We start from the raw sequence: 13,699 nt of genomic DNA, 5'->3' as shown, positions 1-13,699 counted from the left end.
AATGCTACAACTAGTGAATTACATCTAGTTGGAAAAATATATCATGAAATATTTAATATACCCCAATGGCTGCCGCCCAATGTTAAAGTGGATATAAAACTAACGCTTGCACCCTCCAATATCATATTGAGAAAAGAACTTGCTGTCCATCCCGATGTAAGTCTCTCCCTCACCTCGGCAATAATTCATATACGCAAACAACAGGTCATGGGTTCTGTTGCTTTGGCCGTGGAAAAACTGACAACCAATGGCAACAACATTAAACTACTTATTCCTCATAAAATCACCCATCAACGTCATTTTGCAATGGGCTCACGCACCTTCACCGATTCATCCTATATCAATGGTGAAATTCCGTAAAAACTTGCGTTGGCATTTGTAAAAAGCGACAGTGCAATAGGATCGTGGACTGAATGCCCACATAAATTCGAGATGTTTGGACTTTCATCTCTTGTGTGCAAAGTAAACGGTATCCCACTCTACAATCTATCTTTTGATAGATCCTATAGAACATTGTACGAGTTGACCATTCAAACCCTAGATCATGATTCTCAACTATTTGAAAATGGTATAACCGAATATATGTTTGCTAAAACACATGGTATCATTGTTTTGGATTTGTCTGGCACACAGGATATGAGTATAGTACGTACGGGGAGTGTGCGTTTAGAGTGTACATTTGCCGATCCATTGGCTGAGAGTATTGCACTAATCTGACTAAATCAATATGAAACCTATTGGGAAATCACTCCCGAAGGCAGTGTTCTACTAGACTTGGTGCCATGAACACCAGTCAAATAATCAATGTATTTAATATGGACCCCTACATGTCTCAGTACAAATCCTATTGTCTGCCTTCGGACTTTCTTGGAAAAATTCAAAGTGTCAAAAATACCTTGATTATTGTTAATAGCAGTCCGTCAACTGTGCTGACGGGTCATTGGCTGTGCATCTTTCAAACAATGAAGACGATTGAATTTTTTGATCCTCTTGGTCTACCCTATACATTCTACACGCCTCACATCAGCAACTATATTGAGAGCAGTGGTAAAACTATTATTCAAAATCGGAAGAGGGTGCAGGATCTAATGACTAAAAGCTGTGGCTTCCATGCACTACTATATTTTGTGTTCCGATGTCGTGGCTATACTTACAAGCAGTTTCTCCACATTTATGTTGACAATCATCTTCTGAACGACTTTCTAGTGGAAAATATCCTCTCAGACCTATACAGTATTGATTTCAGTGCCCTAAGAGTAAAGTGCTTAAAAAATGTTTGTGAATTTGTTTATTAATAAAATGCATATATATATACAACAATGTCTTTAAATCTTCATTTTAGATTTCTTCATCGGTGTATAGGCAACTGTCATGAACCCCTAATGCTGGTAAATCATTTGGATTCACTGTATATTGATCTTGATTGACTGCAAAGTCAGGGTCACATTTTCTACAGTAAAATGTAACTTCACTTTGGTCATATCTCTTTGTATAGTCAATGATACTATTTGCATTCATATAACGAAATTCACGAGTTTCAATCTGTGTATTTGAAGCAATATCACATATAGTGTTTTCAAATTAGGAATCACATTCGGTAACTGCCAAATAAAAATCACTTGGTTTATAGTCATAGTAGGCAGTGTCGTCACAACGATGACGTAGAAACCAAATTGTCTTGTTACCCCAACAGTTGAATTGTAGACCAGATTCCTCTTCCCAGAATAATTTAAATCCACGACGATACCAATCTCGTAGAAAGAAACTAAAATCACGTTTAGGATTCTTTCCAATCATAGCGGGGTCCTTTAATTTTACATCCTTTAATTTGTACTGCATAGCCTTTATGTAATTTACAAGGATTACATAATTTGCACTTTTCACTATAGTCATCAATAATTGTACAATTCTCACACTGAGTCCAACTGCCAAGAGTGTACATGCACAATGGACATATATAGAACATTTTTCGGTTTCCGTATTCAAGTCACTCACAGCTAAAACGAAACTGATTCTCTTCGCTCGATAAATTCAAAGTGTAGGAAAGGGGAGAGGAGTAGCTCTGTGACGTTACCTCTTTCGAATAACGGGGGAGCCATCTACATTGAATCCATTGGCAATGTTTTCAAAAGTATATCCACAATATGATTCTGCTTTGTTCCAATTAATATATCAATAAATTGACTATAAGCACATGAGTCACATTTTAAAAGTTTCATAAAATATTCCAATGGGGGAGAATCACTCCTCATTATATTTTCAAGTTTTCCCTGACAAAAGAATATCCTGCGTTTAAGAGATAACTCGAGAAAATCATTATCCAAAATCAAATGTTTTTCCATAAACACTAGATTTGATATAATTCTCTCTTTCTCAAATTTATTCATTTTTCAATCCTTTCACTCTGACTGCTAACTCTAGACTGTCCCTGATTCGCTAGCCTAACCTAACCAGAAAAGAAAGAAAAAATTTTCGATTTCGAAACAATTTTATTGAATACACACAACATCAATAATACAGAGTATGTACAATTAGCGATAGAGTTTATTGTCTTCGATATGTTTCACCAATGCACTTAAAGCACATTGACGTCTATTCACATGTGCTATATCAGCTTTTGCAGCGAAACATAATTGATCTTTCATTTTAAATTTGCTCAAGGATATCAAATATCTTGCATATACTACATCCCATTCCAAACAAAGACGCGTTCCTTTCGTTATTTCTACCGCAGTTTTTGGTGCTCTTGCATTATTACCATCACCTCCACTATCAACTTCTAAGAGGGTAAACATTCCACTCATCGTCATCAACACAAATATGTATCCAAATGAGTAAAGTCAAACTGTTCTTCTCACTCCTTTGAATTCTATTCACAGACTAATAAAACTATAGCAAAAATCCTTTCCTCATATTCCCTCCGCCGCTAATATGTTTGCGAGCCCTCTGATTGGCTGAGAAGGGGGATGTATCTGACTCGCTGATTGGCTGAGAAGGAAACACGTGATCTAACTGTTTCCTATTCCTGGATCATAACATTCCCAATCGATTACGCAATCAATTTCTTGGAAATTCACTTCCCCCTCGATTACTCAATCAAGTTCTCTGAAATTCACTTCCTCTTCGATTACACAATCAATTTCTTAGAAAGTCACTTCCACCTCGATTACGCAATAAAGTTCTCAGATATCCACTTCCTCTTCGATTAATCAATCAAGTTCTCGAAAATTCACTTCCCCCTCGAGTCCTAGATCAATAACATTGTTCCCGTTAGAATTCAATGCGCATGTGCAACCTTCGTCCCGGATTTATTACACAAAGAAACATCAAATAAATCGACCTTGGAAAAAGAGGTCATTGACCGATTACGCAATCTTTCTCCCTAGGGACTCTATTCCCAAATTTGGTGTTAAAAAAGTTGTAGGTGGCAGCACATGTGTTCTCGTGAGAGTAGCACCTCCCTCTCTACTTACGTATTAATTTCTGTTCATTTTAAGTTTTAATATTGCTCATTACTTTCAGTTGAAAAAAAAACTTGTGAAATTTTGAACAAAATGACTATATCAAAATTTTGATCAGGTGACTTCAGGAAAAAAATGAGCATGGGAAAGGACCTAGTTGCCCCCCAATTTTTTTGGTCACTTAAAAAGGGGACTAGAAATTTTAATTTCCGTTTGAATGAGTCATTCCTTCATTCCTTCTGTAAAGCACTTAAGGTCAGTTATGTGAGTCCTTTTAAAGGATTTACATACTGCGCACTAATCTAAATTAGCGTTACTATCAATACATTCAAAATGAGAGTGGGAGAGGGCCTAGTTGCCCCAAAATTTTTTTTGTCACTTCAAAAGGGCACTAGAAATTTTAATCTCCATTTGAATGAGTCCTCTCACCTATTGCATTCAACCAGAATTTCTTAAAAAAAGTTTATATAGATATGTGTTAGTCGTATAGGACCACAACATTCCATTACCCTCTAGCGTAGGTGTTCTGTCTAGGGGAAATATTCTTTTCATCTCTGTTTTGTGCTTCATTCCTTCTGCATAGCACTTAAGGTCAGTTATGTGAGTCCTTTTAAAGGATTTATATACTGGGCACTAATCTAAATTAGCGTTACTATCAATACATTTCAGCCATTCTTTTAGTTCATTCAGCTTTTCCCACTCTTTTCTGTATTTTTTTTTATCAAAACTTTCCCTCTTTCCCGTATCTGGTTTTTCACACTATTAATTTAAAAAAAAAAACTTCCCAAAAATAAGTTTTTCAAAGAAAAGTAAAGAACTTCATTAAAAAAAATGAGCAAAAATAAAATCAAATAATCTACCAAGCGTGAAACTACCACAAGTCAGCATCGATAAATAAATGAAACCCAAAACGTACAGAAATTACAATAAATAACAGAGCCAAACTCAAAACGAGCAGAAATTAACATAAGTTGGGCGCACAACCCCTATGCCTTCCCAAGGCCAGGAAAAAATTTGCACTTTTCTGAATAAATACAAATGAATGTGTCTTGTCAGTTTAATATACATATACTGATATTTAGTAATCAAAATGTTAATATTATTTGATTTACTAAAGTTATTTTGTTAAATAGTTATTAAAGTTAATTTGATTTATTAAAAGTAAAAACATTTATATTTTTTTACAGTAAAGTGCATATTTTGTTTCTGGAAATCAACTAAGCTGAACAAAACGGATATCAAAAATATTGATTGGATGTGTTTGGAGAAAAGATGGGCGTGAGAGGGGGCTTAGTTGCCTTCAAATCACTTTCGACTATTAAAAAGGGCACTAGCCCTTTGAATTTCCAATCGAAGGAGCCCTTTTTCAAGTTTCGACGACAAAGATTTCAATAAGAACCTTATATAACCCCAGGGCATAACTTATAACCCTTGCCCGGAAGACTGTGGGGGGAGTGTCCTGCTCAAAGGTATAATTTTCTGAACTTTGAACTACGTGAAACTAAATGGCTATCTCAAAATATTTATTGGATGTGTTTTGGGAAATGGTGGGCGTGGAAGGGGTGTTAGTTGCTTTCCAATCACTTTCGACTATTAAAAAGGGCACTAGCCATTTCAATTTCCAATCAAATGAGCCCTTTTTAAAGTTTCTACGACAACGCCTTCTATAAAAACCTTATATGCCCCCTGGGCATAATCTAGAACCCTTGCCCCGAGGGCTGGGGGGGGGGTTGTCATCCTCAAGGAAATAATTTCTAGAACTTAAAACTACGTTCAATAAAATGGCTATCTCAAAGTTTTGATTAGATGTGTTTGGGGAAAAGGTTGGCGTGAGAGGCGGTTTAGTTGCCCTCCAATCACTTTCGACTATTGAAAAGGGCACTAGCCCTTTGAATTTCCAATCGAATGAGCCTTTTTTATAGTTTCTACGACAACGCCTTCTATAAAAAACCTTATATTCCCCCAGGGCGTAACTTAAAACCCTTGCCCTAAGGGGGACTGTCCTCAAAAACATAATTTCTATCTGGAAATCAACAAAATGGCTATCTCAAAGTTTTGATTAGATGTGTTTTGAGAAAAGGTGGGCGTGAGAGGCGGTTTAGTTGCCCTCTAATCACTTTCGAATATTTAAAAAGGCACTAGCCCTTTGAATTTCCAATCAAATGAGCCTTTTTTAAAGTTTCTAAGACAACGCCTTCTATAAAAAACCTTATATTCCCCCAGGGCGTAACTTAAAACCCTTGCCCTAAGGGGGACTGTCCTCAAAAATATAATTTCTATCTGGAAATCAACTACGCTAAACAAAATTGCTATCAAAATTTTGATTGGATGTGTTTCGGGAAATGGTGGGCATGGAAGGGGTGTTAGTCAACTTTTAATCACTTTCGACTATTAAAAAGGGCACAAGCCACTCCAATTTCCAATTGAATGAGCGCTTTTCGAAGTTTCTACGACAACTTCTTCGATACGAAGTGCCCTGCTCTAAAGGAAAAAATTAATAAATAATACATTGTGCCAACATAGTTCTTATATGCCCCCAGGGCATACTTAAAACCCTTGCCCTGAGGACTGTGGGGGAGTGTCCTACTCTTTACTTAGTCCCTGTTTCTTGTCTCGTTCTCGAGTGTCCCCGTTCTTTACTTAGGCAGCGCAATCGCACTGCCTATGATTTATGCAACAACTTTCTATATAAACCTTATATGCCCCCAGGGCATAACTTAAAACCCTTGCACTGAGGGTTCTAAGGGGTTTATCATCCTAAAAGACCTAATTTCCAAAACTTTCAACTATGTTGAACTTCCAGAACTTTCAACAAAATGGATATCTCAAAATTTTGATTGGATGTGTTTTGGAAAATGGTGGGCGTGAGAGGGGCGTTAGTCGCTATCCAATCACTTTCAGCTATTAAGAAAGCCACTAGCCCTTTTAATTTCCAATTGAATGAGCCCTTTTGAAGTTTATATGACAACGATTTAATTAAAAAACTTTATATGCCCCCAGGGCATAACTTATAATCCTTGCATTAAGGGGTGCGCGGGCGTTCCCTCCTCAAAAATATGTTTTTCTATCTGGAAATCAACTTCGCTGAACAAAATGGCTATCTCAAAATTTTTATTGGATGTGTTTGGGGGAATTATGGCTGTGGAGGGGGGGGGGGGGGCTAGTTGCCCTTCAATCACTTTCGACTATTAAAAAGGACGCTAGCCCTTTGAATTTCCAATCAATTGAGCTTTTTTGGAGTTTCTACGACAACGCCTTCTTTAAAAACCTTATATGCCCCCAGGACATAACTTAAAACCCTTGCCTTGAAGGCTTTGGGGTAGTGTCCTCCTCAAAAACATATTTTCTATGTGGAAATCAAATACGCTGAACAAAATGGCAATCTCAAAATTTTGATTGGATGTGTTTGGGGAAATGATAGGCGTCGGAGGGGGGGGGCTGGTTGCCCTCCAATCACTTTCGACTATTAAAAAGGGCACTAGCTCTTTTAATTTAGAATCGAATGAGCATTTTTTTGAAGTTTCTACGACAACGCCTTCTTTAAAAACCTTATAGGCCCCCAGGGCATAACTTAAAACCCTTGCCCTGAGGTTTGCGGGGGAGTTTCCTCCTCAAAAACATATTTTCTATTTAGAAATCAACTACGCTGAACAAAATGGCTATCTCAAAATTTTGAGTGGATGTGTTGGGGGGAATGATGGGAGTGGGGGGTCTAGTTGCCCTCCAATCACTTTCGACTATTAAAAGGGCACTAGCCACTCCAATTTTCAATCGAATGAGCCCTTTTCGAAGTTTCTATGACAACTCCTTCGATACGAAGTGCCTGGGTATGGAGAAAAAAACTAAAATAAAACACATTGTGCCCACATCGTTCTTTACTTAGACAGCGCTTGCGCGCTGCCTATGATCGATACTGCAAGCTTTGATAACTAAAAACTTTGGTTATATTCTGAGCTGTGGAACCTGTAACACGATATGAAAGTCCCTATCGGGTTTTGGAAATTCCACCCGTCTTCATTGACATATTCTTGAATATGGCAACTTACAGACTTTGGGTTTTGTTATTGTGGTTTGAAAGCAAAATGCGCCGAATTTGCACCGAATTTTTTTGACATAAGCCAAATAGGTGCAATGCGCCAATTTGAAAAATTCAATGCGCAACCGCCTTAAAAAAAGTGCCCAAATAGCGCAAATGCACCGCATCTGGCCACATTGCTTTGCTGTCCAGGATACAGTTTTTCCTTTTAACCTTTCGAGTTACTGGTTCAGGATCTGAGCTAATGGAACAGACTCCTGGGGCTGAGTCTGAAAGGATTGAAATCGGGGTGGCCACCTGTAGCAGAAAGGTGCTATTTTTGCACTATTTCATTGTGTGAAGCACTGTAGCACGTGCTCAGGGTGCCACCTGTAGCACGAAAGTGCTATTTTAGCACTACTACAGTCAATTTTTTGACTGTAGCACCGAAAATTGCTGGGTGGTATGTAAATTTGGGCAATTGTAGTGCTTTAGGAACTGACCGTGGTGGCAACCCCGTTTGAAATGTTGCTTTGAAAAAGGGCTGGCAGTGGCAGGTTATTTGAAATTCTTGAGACGTGGCTGCCTGGTTAGATGCTGAATGGTGGTTTTGGCATTAATTTAGTTTGGCTCTTTTTCACAACCCTTTTTTTAACAATAAAAAACTTTAGCGTAAAGAGCAAGGCGTTTAGGAGGGGACAGCCCCTTTCATATGCGAAATAATTTCTGTTATTTTTAAGTTTTAATGTTGCTCCTTACTTTCATTAAAAAAATTTTTTTTTTTTAATATTTTCTAGAAGTGTCGATTTTTGGTCTTCTGTTTTGAAGATAAGTTTTTTAAATGTTTGAATATGATTCTCTGCAAGACTATTTGTTTTTTAGATGGTCTTGTGACGAGCTTGATTATATAATATGCAAACACGGTCTCTGATAAACTACAAGTGATTGTACTCACTCGGAGCCGTTGCAGGATGAAATGCTGTGTAGTAGCTATCGATAAGCTAAATCCTGTTTCCGCTTGTTAATAATCAGTTTTAAACATAAATTATGCCTGAGCTTGTCACTCTGAAAATATGAATAAAATAATCCATTGTGGTATGGTAGTCTTTGTCTTGCTTTTGATACACGCCAAGAATTCTGTCTTAGGTGGCTTTATTGGGGGAGGGGGGACTTTATTGAGATACTTGGAGTTATTGGAGGTATATGTAGCCTTGGAGGTATTTATAAATAGATTTTACAACTTTAGGACATGTAACAACTGGTCTTCCACTGAGTTCGTTTTTGCATCCATAAGTTTGGTGAATAGAAGTTTATCAAACTTCCCCATAAACTTTTAGCTTTATTCTTGTATTCGCAGAATACAAATGTCTTATAGCAGAGTGAGAAAATGAAAAACATACAAAAATATCAAACAAAATACTACGTGATACAATGAAAAGATTCACTACGAAAAGATAACTGAAGAGTTAAAATTACATACCACTGAAGGAAATATTCCACGATATCACGAAAAATCACAAATTCAATGTCATTAACTGTTGAGAGTCATCAATAATTAAATACCTCTACACTGCAAATAATGTAAAAAATACCTTTGCAAACAGATCACCCACTCCAGATTTTTGTTATTGCAGTACCTATTTTCGTATTGCGGTACCAGAGCAAAAGAAAGAGCCAAAATTTACAAAACTGCAAATATTTAATCCGTATCGTTGATTTTTTTTTTTCCAGTGGCTGATAAAAACCTAGAAACATAAAAGTCAGTTGGTTCCAAAAGACTGAAATTAACTTAAGTAATACTTTAGGGTAATATTTCTCCATGTTGCCAACAATCTCCGAGTAGTTAACCAGAATCTTCAGCCTGGATTCCGAGATCAGCCACGAAAGCAAGCTATTACAAATGTTGATACCCAGGCATCAAAAGGGCAGGACAGAAGAAACTAGAATATTTTACAAAGATGGTCTGATAATGGAACAGAGGAAGATGAGTCAAAATAGAAGTATTCTCACTTTACAATTTTAAAATTGAATCCAGCACTTGTAAATACATCAATAATGCAATTAATAGATTTATAGAGGCTAGATTTGGATCAGTTGATGCTTATCAATATATGTTACATTTGTAACATATCAACATATGATTCATTAGAAGAACCATAAAAGAATGTTGAGTTGATATTCAAAACTATTCTAAAATTTGATAATATAAAAAGAGTAGGTGAAAAAAAAAATGTAAACTTTGATTACATAAGTTCAAGTAAAAAAAAAAAACAGTCTTTAAATTAATAATAAACTTTAAATTCGCAATGTAGGTGAAGTCTCCTCCTTGTAGAAGTATTTTTCGAAATTGAACATGTTAATGTTAAAATAAACCGTTAGCTTTAACTTTATGGAATGGTGACTAATACCATTATTATCATAACAGAAAAATAAAAAGAGGAATACCGTTAGTAAACAAAAAATGTAAAAGCTGTAAATCGTTAATAGAATCAAATGCCTGAAAAATTTTAAGAGCACGGAAGTAAATGTAGTGTTTATTCCGAGAAGCATACTGTAAAAGGGAGGGCATTCGGTAAGCTTAAAGGGACACTTAAGCTTACCGGTAAGCGGTAAGCTTAAGCCAAGTTTAAAGGGACACTTAGGCTGGGCTCGATTTGTAGAAGCTTTGCGCATATCTTTGGTGATATGGTGCCACAAGACAGCTTATCTCATACAATCTCATAACTTGACTCTGGTACACAACTTGACTTTACAATCTTGAAGCAAATTCTGGTGCTTTAAATATCGATAAGTTGGCCCCTTTTTTTCGCCTGTTGCTTTATAGAAGAAAAATATCTTTAAACCCTTTTGGGGGGAGGGGGGTGGCCTATAAAAAATTGACTGAAATTGTTAATCATAACCTTTTGTAGAAGACAGAGCCATTGCGGTGATATTTATAATCAAACGCTCCATCTTAACGTTCAAAGGAGGTTTGAAGTCAGATATGGGTAACTGGACACCAATCTCAATATTACCGTTGTTCTCCAAGATAATCGAGAAAGCGGTCCACCAACGCCTTTATGGTCATCTTACGAAGCATGGTCTATTAAGTGAGACGCAGTTTGGTTTTCGGAGAGGCCACTCTACTAGTCATGGTGCTATTCACCTCGTTGATCTCGTAAATAATTGTCTAGAAAGGGGCAAAATTCCTCTAACAGTATTCTTTGATTTTAAAAAGCTATTGATACAGTCTATTTTGGTATTTTATTGCGAAGATTGGACTGCATAGGTACAAAAGGATCATGCTTAAATGGTTTGAAAATTATTTGAATGGTAAGTTTATTAATGTTATGATTGATCAGGTCGCTTCTGCCCAATTTTCTGTGGCGTTCGGAGTCCCACAAGGCTCGGTGCTTGGTCCTCTACTTTATTTGGTATATGTTGATACAACAAGGTTTTACCTGCCAGGTTCTTGTCTCACCTCGTTATCTGATGTCATTGAATTAACATGTTCTAGTCGGTGTTTACATAGTTTGACTTTGAAGGTTAATCACGTTTTAAAAAGTTTCCATATTTTTACCAGTTTAAGCTTACTATCTGTTAACATTGTGAGGACTGGTTTTATTTCATATTCAAGTGTAGGTTAGGCCCAGGACATAAATGAAAATGTTTTAGTTGCGAAAGAGCCATTGTAACAAGTGGACGAAACGCGATACCTTAGTTTCAACCTGGATTACAATCTTTCGCTGAAACAATATATTGATGCTGTTGCAACGAAAGTCACACAAGGAGTTGGAGCAATTCGACATTTTAAGAATTCTTTAATACCACAAATTTTATTACTTTTATATAATGCTTTAGTCCACCTATATATCTCTTTTTTTTGTTTGTTGTGGTAAAGTAGCTTTTATTCAAACTTCAAACTAGTACAAATTCTTCAGAACAAAGCTATACGACTTATTGGTGGATACTTAGAAAGAGTCAATGACACTGAGCCATGTTATAATGGACTTAAAGTGCTTAATGTTGGGCAACTTCTTGACTACCAAGCAGGAATATTCTCTTATGAGTGTTGGAATGGTATCAGTCCTGAGGTATTTCATGGTTTTTACAGAAAAAATAAATCACTTCATAGTTATTCATAGTACCCGCAATGCTGACAATCTAGTCACTGAATACAGTAGTTGAACTAGAGCAGGTTTTTCTGTCAGATATACAGGTCATAAGGTTCGGAACTCTCTTCCAGTGATCATTCTGGCGGAGGAGCACCTTGGTTTGTTTAAGAGAAAAATGAAAAATTTTCTTTTGGGTCTTGGTTTATAGATGATTTTTTTTATGATTTAAGATTGGTCATAATTTGGTTGTTCACTTACTATTAATAATTTTCATTTGTTTGTTTGTTTTGTTCGTCTTTTAGGAGTTTTATTTTTTAAGCTTTCATTAGATATGTCCCTATACATTATCAATTTTCCTACTTTGTTTCTTTGATCAACCATTCGGACTGATCCCGTATCTTATATCATTTTGTAATTACATGAATTGAATTGAATAATAGCCTTCTTATTGTTTTCTCTTTCAATACAAAATTGTGTTCTGAGAAATTTCCATGTGTTTACCAGTTTGAGTTTGTTATCGGTAAATGCTACTAAGACTAATTTTATTTTATATTCTAGAGTAGGCAAGCCCAGTCATATTGATGGTATAATTCTGTTTAAAAATAAGCCTGTAGTTCAAGTTCAGGAAATTCGGTACTTAAGTTTTTATATTGATTTGAATTTTTCGTGGAAACCCCACAGTGATGTTGTCGCAACAAAGATTGCACGTGGCATTCGTCGTTTAAAAAATTGTTTCATCCCAAAGAGTTTTATTGCTTTTATACCATGCTTTGATTCATCCATTTGCTTTGTATGGCTGTATGTTATGGACAAGCAATTTTTATGTGAATTTTTATGTGTGTTCAGACTCTTCAAGATAAAGCAATGTTTCTTATTGGTGGATATGCTGAAGGCATCCATAATAATTCAGCTTGCTTCAATAAGTTGCAAGTGTTGAATGTAGGACAGATACGGGACTACCAAATAGTAATTTTTGCCTATCAATGTTGGAATAATGTTAGTCCAGAGGTTTTTTGGGATTATTTTAGTGACAACAGGTCTTTGCACCATTATGAAACTCGTCATGCTAGTGACTTAATTGTTCCGAATAGAAGTGGCACCCGAAGTGGTACTAGATTTTCCGGACCTATAAGCAGGTCAAACTCAAAACGAGCAAAAATTAATATTCGCAAGTTGGGCGCAATACTCCTATGCCTTCCCAAGGCCAGAACAAAATTTGCACTTTACTGAAAAAAATATAAATGTTTTACTTTTATAACTTTAATAAATCAAAAAAATTTTATATTTTGATTACAAATATCAGTAGGCCCTATATGTATATTAAAATGACAATGCACATTCGTTTGCAATTTTTCAGTAAAGTGCAAATTTTGTTCTGGCCTTGGGAAGGCATAGGGGTTTTGCACCCAACCTACTTATGTTAATTTCTGCTCGTTTTGAGTTTGACTTGGTTATTTATTGTAATTTCTGTTCGTTTTGGGTTTCATTTATTTATCGTGCTGATTTTCGGTAGTTTCACAATTGATAGATTATTTGATTTTATTTTAGCTAATTTTTTGTTTAATGCAGTTCTTTTTTTTTCTTTGAAAAACCTATTTTTTAGATAATGGTTTTTTAAATTAATTTCTGTTAATTTGGTATTTACATATATTTTATTCAAGAAAAAAGAAAATAACACTTTAAATCTTTTCGTTTTTTAAGACTTTATAGTTTGATCTGCTATTTGTATGCTGGAGAAAAATTTTCAGCAATTTTTAACAACATACACCCTTTCAAAAATCTGGACACAAATAGTACTATTTATTTTAGTATCATACCTCCTCTAGTTGACCTGAAATGGAAAACTTTATGCCATTCGCCAAAAAAAATCTGTTTACTTTCTTTGATAGCTTGGATACACTTACGCTATTTTGATTTGGTTAAATTTTAAGAGCAGAAGTAGCTTTGAAAGTTTGAACATTATACCCTCAGTCGATCTTGGCATACTGCTGAGATGCCTTATTGGGAATTAGCATTATCACAATGCACTTTGATTTAATCTTAAGGCAACATTTAGTTTTTAAAAATAATGGGCAAAGGGGAGGGTGGGGGTGGGAGGTTGGGAGTGAAGGGGGATTAGTTGGCCTCCA

General features: G+C 36.0%; 1 protein-coding gene across 3 annotated transcripts in view; it reads left to right on the top strand.

Annotated features, from left to right (window-relative positions):
* Positions 1-13,699, top strand: part of LOC148945908 (5-hydroxytryptamine receptor 1B-like) — a 229,068-nt gene that overhangs the window by 66,166 nt on the left and 149,203 nt on the right. Inside the window, exon 1 of one of the 3 annotated variants that reach the window (XM_089097810.1) lies at positions 9,362-9,476. The exons of the other annotated variants lie outside the window; for them this stretch is intronic. Within the exon in view, the coding sequence (XP_088953936.1) occupies positions 9,377-9,476 (100 nt within the window). The 5' untranslated portion in view covers positions 9,362-9,376. Of the gene's footprint in view, positions 1-9,361; positions 9,477-13,699 lie in introns of those variants that run through there. 3 annotated transcript variants of the gene reach the window in all.

This window comes from Artemia sp. Qi Xiang Cuo, chromosome 12 (genome assembly GCF_049724085.1).
Source record: "Artemia sp. Qi Xiang Cuo chromosome 12, ASM4972408v1, whole genome shotgun sequence".
NCBI classification, from domain to species: Eukaryota; Metazoa; Arthropoda; class Branchiopoda; order Anostraca; family Artemiidae; genus Artemia; species Artemia sp. Qi Xiang Cuo.
Note: the sequence above shows the minus strand (reverse complement) of the source record. Positions and strands in the feature narration are given on the sequence as shown.